Raw genomic sequence first — 8,908 nt, 5'->3', positions numbered from 1 at the left:
CGACGAATATATTTTTATTTTTTTTATTTTAAAAAAATTGAATTTACGGCGTGCAAAGCATGCCTTAAACTAAAATTTACGGCATGCTTTATGGTCATTTACAGCGTGCATAACAAGTTTAACGGCCTGCTTTAAGGTCATTTACGGTGTGCATACCAAATTTTACGGCATGCTTTTGGGTTATAATGCACGCCGTAAAAATACAAAAAAATTTCATTTTTTACGACGCGGTCTATAAGGGCGCACTTTTGCACGGATTTGCACGTCTTAAATTTTCATTTACGGCGTTTTTGGCACGTCGTAAATGACTCGTTTTCCTGTAGTGAACATCAGGTTACTTTACCTTTGTGGGAGATAATTTGGTTACATGGAAGAGTAAGAAACAGAAAGTTGTGGCACGATCTAGTGCTGAGGCCGAATATAGAGGTATGGCTCACAGAGTGTGTGAATTGTTGTGGCTAAAAAATCTGTTACGTGATCTGGGTTTCAAACTCAAAAGTACTATGCAGTTGTATTGTGACAACAAGGCAGCCATTGACATATCACATAATCCAGTACAACATGATCGTAGTAAGCATGTGGAGGTTGATCGGCACTTTATAAAGGAGAAGCTAGATGCCAAAATTATTAGCTTTCCTTTTGTTCCGACTGAACAACCAAGATATACTTACCAAAGGAGTTTCCAGGAAGGCGTTTTATGACTCACTAAGCAAGTTGGGCATGGTTGATGTGTATGCACCAACTTGAGGGGGAGTGTTAGCATGAGTCATGGCTTAACGTTAGGAATAGAATATATTGAATTGTTACATAGTTAGTACTTACCTGTTGTATTTTTGTAATCTTTTTTATATATCTCCACTGTGAAATGAATCAAATATCTAGAAATTCATTCTCTCAATCTCATTATATGTGACTGACTAACCACCAAATCGAAGCCACTCAAAAAAAAAAAAAGGCACCGCTACAAGCTCCTTCCTCTCTCGGGCTTGGATGATGTGGCAAAAGCGTCAGTCATGGAGAAGACTGTGTTGGAGAAAAAAGATCCTACAGTAGGCAAGCGACAAATAAAAATGGGTGGCTCACACCTAATTGGACGGAGACCTTTTGAGTTAAAACCAACACTTAATGGATGATTAAGTTTGAACTGTATCGGTACAATGATGATATTTTAAGTTCCTCATGTGAAAAAAAAATGCTCGCTTCTTTCTTTTTGACAACCCCTTTCAATATAAGAACTAAAGGATTTGAAAATTGCAGCTTTGGTCAATTAGCCTACCACATACTATTGGAGAAGAAATCCTATAAAATTATAAGTGAGTGACTCATTCTCAATTGTACTGTGACTTTTTAAGTTAAACCTAACATTTAATAGGTGCCTAAGTTAGGGTAATTAGTACAAGTTCCAATTTTCAATATGAGAATTAGTTTGTTCCTTGATTGTTGACAATAGTGGTATAATAGTCGGATTCGAATTTGCTTACCACCAATACTTTGGTTGTGATACCACCACTCAATATAAAACTGTCATATGTTATAAAATATAATTATAGTTAATCATGATGTTTTATTAAGAAAATAAATTTTAAGTATTAAATTAATTCTACATGACATGACAAGTTTTAATTGAGTGGTGATATCACCACAAAATAAAAATGGTGAGCAAATTTGAATCCATAATAGTGGCCACCACGAGTCATGTTTATCGTTGTTTAACACATACTTCATTATTTTTTGCTTTTACTCTAGGCTTGGCCAATCTCTCTCTTCACACATTTACCTCCACGGTTCCGTGCACACCGATCTTGGCGGTTTCCTTCCTTTTTAGGGTGAGAATATGGACCAGAACGTCCAGAATTATCCCTATTTTTAGGGTTTCGCTCCTTGCGTCCTCCCTTAGAGGCGCGACTATAATTAGACTTCGGAATTGACTTGGTTCTCACGGGACTAGAGTTATAGTTCTTCACAAGTATGTTGTCGTGCTTTTCAGCTACGTTCATGACACCAATTAGCTCATGAAATCTTGTGATGCGTCTAGCATTGACATCAATCCGATAGTTTTTGGCTATCATCAATGCAGAGACGGGGAAGGTGGAGAGAGTTTTCTCGATCAACATCGTATAAGTGATTTTCTGTCCCCAGAATTCCATCATAGACTTGATACGAAGTGCTTCTGAATTGTAGTCAAGTACAGACTTGAAATCACAGAAGCGGAGGCTATGCCATCTCACTTCTAAGTCTGGAAATAGGGAATCACGGACGATGCCAAAACGCTGCTCGAGTTCTGCCCATAGTTTACTTGGGTCCTCCTTATTGAGGTACTCATTTTGGAGGGCGTCATTCATGTGTCTTGTCATGAGAATGATGACTTTTGCTTCATTAGCCTCTCTCGTAGCTCTATTTGCTTCAAAAGCAGCAGCTTGTTGAGGAGTAAGCACGTCCTGACTTGGCTCTTGGATCGTACTCAGGATCCCATCAGCCTAAAGATGCTGGCGCACATCACGGACCCACTTGATAGGAGCTTAAAATGGGACGAATTTATAGTTCAAACCTTTATACTTTTGCTTAGTTTATTCCTTAAAAAGATCAATTTAACAATGTTATTTTCTTAGGTACTTTGAGAAGTAGTTAAGGAGAAAAGAGAGCTACAATGGGGAAATCAAGGCACTTCACATGAAGTAGTGATGCAAAGGATGGAGTCTGATCTTTCATTGGTCATAAAAATCAAGAGAAGATGGAGAAAGTTGCTGTGCAAAACAGTTGCCAAAAAGCAGAAAACAGAGTATTAGAGTCTGCCTTATTTTCTTCTGTATTGGGAAGATGTTTTGAAGAACCTTCGAGTGGAGTTATGAAGAAAGGCCTGAAAATATTGAAAGACCACATGTTCTACTATAACTTCAGTAAAAGAGTTGGTCCAGAATGATAAAGAGGAAGCCGGAGGCTGTGCTCAAAGTTGGTTCCCCGAGAAAACTGTTTCCATCAGCTTTTCAGGAAGCTTTTTCAAGGACTTTTCTACTGGACTTAAGGGATGAAAATCATGAAGTTCTCTGCCCATATTTGAAAAATATATGTTGTAGAGCAGTTCAAAATCAAGAATCATCCAGAAAGGTGGTGTAATGCATCAGTTATGATGCTGCAAAAGGAAAAATCTGGAATTTCTGCCAAGTATGTTTGCGAAGCATTTTCAAGACCGTTGTTGGGCCAAGTTTTAAGAAGTTTTCTAGAAGGTTTTTGCAATTTTTTGAAGAGTGACATCAGAAGTGTTATGTGGCAGAATATCACCTTCGAATCTGCTAGGAAAATCAATCATAGTTGAGAAAGGAAAGTGAATTAAAGGCTACATTTTCTGAAGATATTCTTGGCAAATTTTGGGATGAATTTTATTGGAATTTTGCTGCGTTATACTTATCAAGAGATGGTTAGAAAGACTTGAGGAAGGTTCAGAAGATTGTGAGGTAGCTAAGCAAGTGGAATTGGAGAAGAATAAGGAGAACTCAACCCGGTTTTGAGGAGAAAAGTTAGGGGCTTGTAAACCATAAAAATAGGAGGCTTCTTTGCGTCATAGGAGATGATATCAGACAGATTTCATGCCTCAAAACATCCCTAGTACTCTGATTTTCGAAGCTCCATACAAGCATAAGGAAAAGAAGCCGCCAAAGTCGCCATCTGCCACCACCGTGAACATCCATCTTCAAGCAACATCCACCGTGCCTCTTCACTCTCCTTTTCTGCGACTTTGTCCTTTTATTTTTAATATGTTACTGTGTGTTTACTTTAGAACTATGAGTAGCTAAATACTTTTATGTTAGGGGCTAGTTTGAAGCCCTAAACTATGGTTCAAGTTTCATAATAAATTTCTATGTTTTAGTTACTTTGTTGATGAGATTGTTCTTTGGTTCTGGATTAGATGAGTCTTTTATATGTATGTTTTATGTGGTTGCAAACATATAGGATATGCATGTAATTAGTGCTAGGTTAAATAGTAATTCACCTAATAGTTTTGTGATTTTAACCGAAGTAGTAAAGCCTCTTGCCTAGGTCTGTACCAAAGATGAGGAATACAACTAGACATGCTTGTTGTACTAGTTTGTACACTTAGATTGACATCCTTCCGCATGTTCTTAATGCTTTAGAACTTGCTAAATGTAGGAGCCGCTTGTGATCTCTATGTTGGAAGTTTTCAAAAGGTTCTAATAATGGCGCTTGTTCTTGTTAGAACATTTTAGGGAAGTAATATAAGGTACTTAGCTTGCTTCTAGCTTTGTAAGTTGGTCAATCTCTTTCTCATGACTTAGTAATAAACATAGGAAGAAAAATTAGAACTTGGATTGTGTTTAGTGGTGGATAACGAACTCCTAACTGCTCATCATCATATTCACAAACTTTACTTTAAATTCATCTTTTGTTCTTACTTTATTTTCAGCATAATTAATCAACAATTCCCCCCAATTGTGTTTTTCAATTTGTTTTATATTGTAGTTTAACATTCTAGTTTATTTTGTTTTGTAGGTTACATAAATTGAAGGTGAACCCTTGATCCTTGGCGTAGAACGATCCCTTACTTTCACTACTACAACTTGATAACAAAGGGTTTTAAATTGTGTGCTATTTTTAGTGGTATCCTGCACCAATTGTGGTATCCTGCGCCTGTTGTCTCTAGTGGAGTGAAGCTCAACTTGTTCAGGTTACTCATCCTGAAAAAACAACAAGAAAATAGGGTTAGTTTCGGAGGGAAAAAGGCTACCCCGAAAAACTATAAAATTTCTGAGCGTAGTCGCTTCCAAGAAATAAGGGATTTTCTGAGCGTAGTCGCTTCCAAGAAAATCCGATTCCAAGAGGGGTTTTGGATTTAGATCAAAATAATGATGTATGTGATCAATCGTTTTTCTTCTCAACAAACTTTAAGTTTGGAGCACTCTACAAGCTCCAAGCTTGGAGTGAGCACGAACCCCCACAGTTCGGCTATTGGTCTCCCCTATGAAGAAGAAAGGGGGGTAGAAGAAGGGATGTTGGAAGTCCTTGAGAAAAAAAAAGAGGAAAGTAATAAAAACTTCAAAAAACGGGAACTTTTAGAAAAGTTTACTTTGAAAAATTGTTGGAAATCTTGGCCAAAAAAGTCACCTGAAAGTGTCCAGAAGTCGCCAGAAAAAGGTTGACCGATGGGGTTGACCGGAGTTGGCCGATCTGCTGACGTGGCGTGGTTGATGATGTGGCAGGCTGATTGGGTGCTAACGTGGCTCAGCTTCTGGGCCGAGGGCTAATCTGCTTCTACTTCTGTGCCTAGGGCTGATCTGCGTTTGCTTCTGGGCCTAGGGCTTCGTCTGCTGGGCTAGGTTGACTGAAGCAGGGTTAAGGATGCAGGCGGCGGTTCGGTGGTGCAGTGTAATCAGGCAGCCGGTTTGAGCGTTTCTAGGCCAGTTCTGGTGGTGAATTTTCCTGTTCCCGGAATCTGGGGACAAGGCTCTTATGGTGATCGAGTATGGTTGCAAGAGGATCTGAGGGAACCTTCGAACCGGGCAGAGATATTTACGTCACTTCCAGTGGCCGGTTTGGTGTTTTCCAGGCAGGTTCTGGAGGTGGCACCACCGGTTCCAGACTCCTGGAGTTGAGAGCTTCAAGGTTGGCGGCGGTGGTTTCTGGGATTTGAAGGCTACGAATTTAGGGTCTTATGGTTAGGGCTTCGTACTGATAACGTGTTTTAGGGAATCAGAAATTGAGAGAAATTCGCTATATGTTCTCATTGATAATAAGGGCCTCTTTATATGGAGGATTACAATGCATAGAATCTCAATCATACAAGGAAAGTAATCGTACATTGAATAGGAATCTAGATCCTTCTAATTTAACCCTATTACCACTAGGGCAAGTAACCTACAGTTTGGGCCATACACAAATTAGGGTTTACTTGAATAAGAATAAAATTTCAGAAAATTTTTTTTGACAATTGCATAAAATTTGAAATAACAAATTCTGGGAATTTTTTATTTTTTATTTTAAATTTTACAAAGCAGTGACATTGATTTTTTTTTTTTTAATACAGGTTCAATAACAATTTTACTCAACAAACTGCCTAAGTAACATTGACAAAATGTCAAGCTCGCAAAACCCAACGTAATCGCAACATAGTTTTAATTGTCAGTAGCCAACAACCAAGAATGAAATCACATCGATTCCATTCCTCATTCTAATAAACACATATTCATAGTAAGCATACAGACCAACCAATTCCAGAAACTAACTACACAAGGCACTGCTCAGAACTTTGAACAACCAATTCACAGTAATGTATTGAGAGAGTCACTTAAAACCATCGTAGGCATCCACAGGGTACACCACAGCATCTACCTTTGTGTAGTAATCCTTCTAGACCCTGCGAGCAATTTGATGACCTCCCAAATCAAAGGCCTTGAACTTGATTTTGCCAATTCTCAACTCCTCGGATGTGGGATATTGCGTAGGTTGATGTTGCACCAGCCTCTGAAACCAAAACAATAAAGCTCAAATTATATCACACAAATAACAATCTATTTCCAAACAAATTAGCATCCTAATACACACATGTAAGTATAATCCATCCTAAACACTGAACATTTTGGGCATAAACGTACTCAAATCTTTAACTAGGTGGATTAGGATTGTTTTTCTTGTATTCTGAGCTGCGGACTAAGCTGTTTGTTTTGATTAATTGCTGGTGCCGAAGAGATAAGTTTAGAGTTGGCCTAGTTATTAGTTTTCTGGTGCTCTCGGCTTTTATGCTTTGGAGTATGAATCTGTTTCAGCTTCAAGCTCCCAATAGTTTGTAAAGCTATTTAGTTTTTAGCATAAAAATTACAAATCTAGTAAATCTAGCTTAACTTCCAATTCGTCTCAAACATAAAAGAAGAATCTAATCTATGTATTGAAATTGAAGTAAAGGAAAAAATGGAATAAGAATAAGGGGATGGGGGGGCTGACCTCATCTTTGAGCATGTGAAGCAAGGTGGTCTTGCCGACATTATTGAGCACTAGGAATAAGATCTTGGCCTCCTTCTGCCACAGACAAGGGAAGCGAGAACGCCGTACAACCAGTAGAATAGAAACATGATGACGTACGCGGATCAAAGCGGAATGGATCAGATCGGAGCCTTATTGGATTGCACCGTGCAAGGCCTCCAATGACAAGCCCTCATCTCTGCAATTCTGGGAAATTAAAAATTGCAAAAACCCAGAATCAATCCTCATGGACTACATCCAGATCTACGCCGATGAAGTTCCGATGACTCGAGAAAATACCCAAACTTAAGATTCCGATTCTCATTGCGATAGCCTCATCTCTGAATCGAATTCCTGTTCTTCTAAAGAAATTGAAGTTGATCAAGATTCCGAGTCCGATTGCTAATCGGAGTCGCCGGTTTTTGATCCATTTAGGGCTTTTACTATAGACGAAATGATGACTAGAGTGGTGGGTATGGAGTGTGAGACTTACGAAGAGCTTCCTTTCCGATATGGGAGTGGCCGACGGAGAAACCAGAGTGGTGAGATTGGTTGGTTCGGCAGATCTAAGGATGAGATTGCTGAGAGAGAGAGAGAGAGAGAGAGAGAGAGAGAATATGAATTTTTGCAATTTTGTCATCAAAAAAAATTTTCTGAAATTTTATTTTGGAATTTCGTCTGCCATGTGGGCCCCACGTGTGCCAAGTTGGCATGCCACATCAGCTACTTAACGGTTCCATTTGACGGAATCATGACGGAATGGTCTATTGGATGAGAAATGATAGTGTGAGGGTATTTTTGATGAAATTGAAAGATCAGAGACTGAATTGATTTTGAACCCAAACCACAGGGTACTAAATAGTATTTAGCCCTATTTATAATTACACATAGATAAAAGCACTAGTTTAGCAACCTACTACAATACTAGTTAATTACAAGTCCATATTAAATATCACAATTCAATTATAAATGTATAATTTTAGAGAGGTTACATTGTAAATAGGTTTATTATAGATTCGTTTAGCCTATTTTCCTGAAAACAGAACACCCAGGACTTTTTCAGCAAGAACTTTCTTCACTTTAGGAGAATTTTTGTTTTTGGATCCCAAAGGTCTTCCTCTCTTCTTTTTTCCACCCAGAAACTCACTTTGCATAGGTTTGGGCAACATTACCTCTGCAGGTACTAACATACCACCTGGTGTATCAACCAAACCCATAGATTTTGCACTGAACTTTGTAGGGAACTCAGGCATTTTCACTTTCTTGGAGGGAGCAATGGGCTTGTTTTGCCTTCCAAGAAACCAGACATCAAAAATTGAAGCTTTTTTGGATAAGGAAAAGACCGGTCTCTCTTTGCTTGCAGGTCAGTGTCCACGGGTACCAAAGCCAATTCATTGCCTTCAGTAACCTGTCTTTTTTCTGCACTACGGATAACAAAAGGTCTGCGTACCTTATTTGTCTCGGTTCCTCCAAACAGAGACCTACCAACTGGCGGAAGAATCGGGGTAGTGAGACCCTAGAAGTGAAATAGTCCATCTTTGAATTGGGTTCCCGAAAAACCTAACAATGAGCCATTAAGTTCCAGCTTTCTTGCCGCCGGTGCTGGAGTAGCAGTGACCGGTGGAGTTGTAGCTTCACCCTTGCATGCTTCACCCTCATGATACACACGCAGACAAGTCTTGGATTTTCCCACGAGGTTCTCAAAGAAAAAGTGAAGCTCTTGCTCAATTCCTTTAGCAAACTTTAGGGTTTTTTACATGAAAAAAGGTTTCGAAATTGCATGTGAAACCTTAACCCTAATCTCTCCAATTGCATCAAAACGTTTGTGGTCCAGTTCAATGAATTTACCTGCGATAGTAGTGACGTTGGCAATAGTATTCCTCTGTTCATATGTCGGTGGCATGTTAGTGATGCGAACCCAGAAGAATAACTCCTCCAT

The 8,908-nt window shown here is 39.0% G+C and overlaps 1 protein-coding gene across 1 annotated transcript; it reads right to left on the bottom strand.

Annotated features, from left to right (window-relative positions):
* Positions 1-6,360: 6,360 nt before the first annotated feature.
* On the bottom strand, positions 6,361-8,908 carry LOC112184734. Its single transcript, XM_024322976.1, has 5 exons — positions 8,818-8,908; positions 8,535-8,700; positions 8,142-8,259; positions 6,952-7,026; positions 6,361-6,474 (listed from the first exon to the last, which is right to left on the bottom strand). Exons 1-5 carry the CDS (start codon positions 8,906-8,908, stop codon positions 6,361-6,363), a joined length of 564 nt encoding a protein of 187 aa, XP_024178744.1.

The sequence above is a fragment of the Rosa chinensis genome, chromosome 2 (genome assembly GCF_002994745.2).
Source record: "Rosa chinensis cultivar Old Blush chromosome 2, RchiOBHm-V2, whole genome shotgun sequence".
Classification (NCBI taxonomy): Eukaryota; Viridiplantae; Streptophyta; class Magnoliopsida; order Rosales; family Rosaceae; genus Rosa; species Rosa chinensis.
The sequence above is the reverse complement of the archived record's forward strand: the minus strand, read 5'-3'. Positions and strand labels throughout refer to the sequence as shown.

What these genes read in the sequence shown, in the direction of transcription:
- LOC112184734 (XM_024322976.1), bottom strand. Translation starts at nt 8,908, where the DNA reads ATGGAGGAGTTATTCTTCTGGGTTCGCATCACTAACATGCCACCGACA. An exon ending in CAACGTCACTACTATCGCAG is followed by an intron (nt 8,701 to 8,817) that starts GTAAATTCATTG and finishes AGTTTGCTAAAG; the next exon opens with GAATTGAGCAAGAGCTTCAC. An exon ending in TTCACATGCTCAAAGATGAG is followed by an intron (nt 6,475 to 6,951) that starts GTCAGCCCCCCC and finishes TTTTGGTTTCAG; the next exon opens with AGGCTGGTGCAACATCAACC.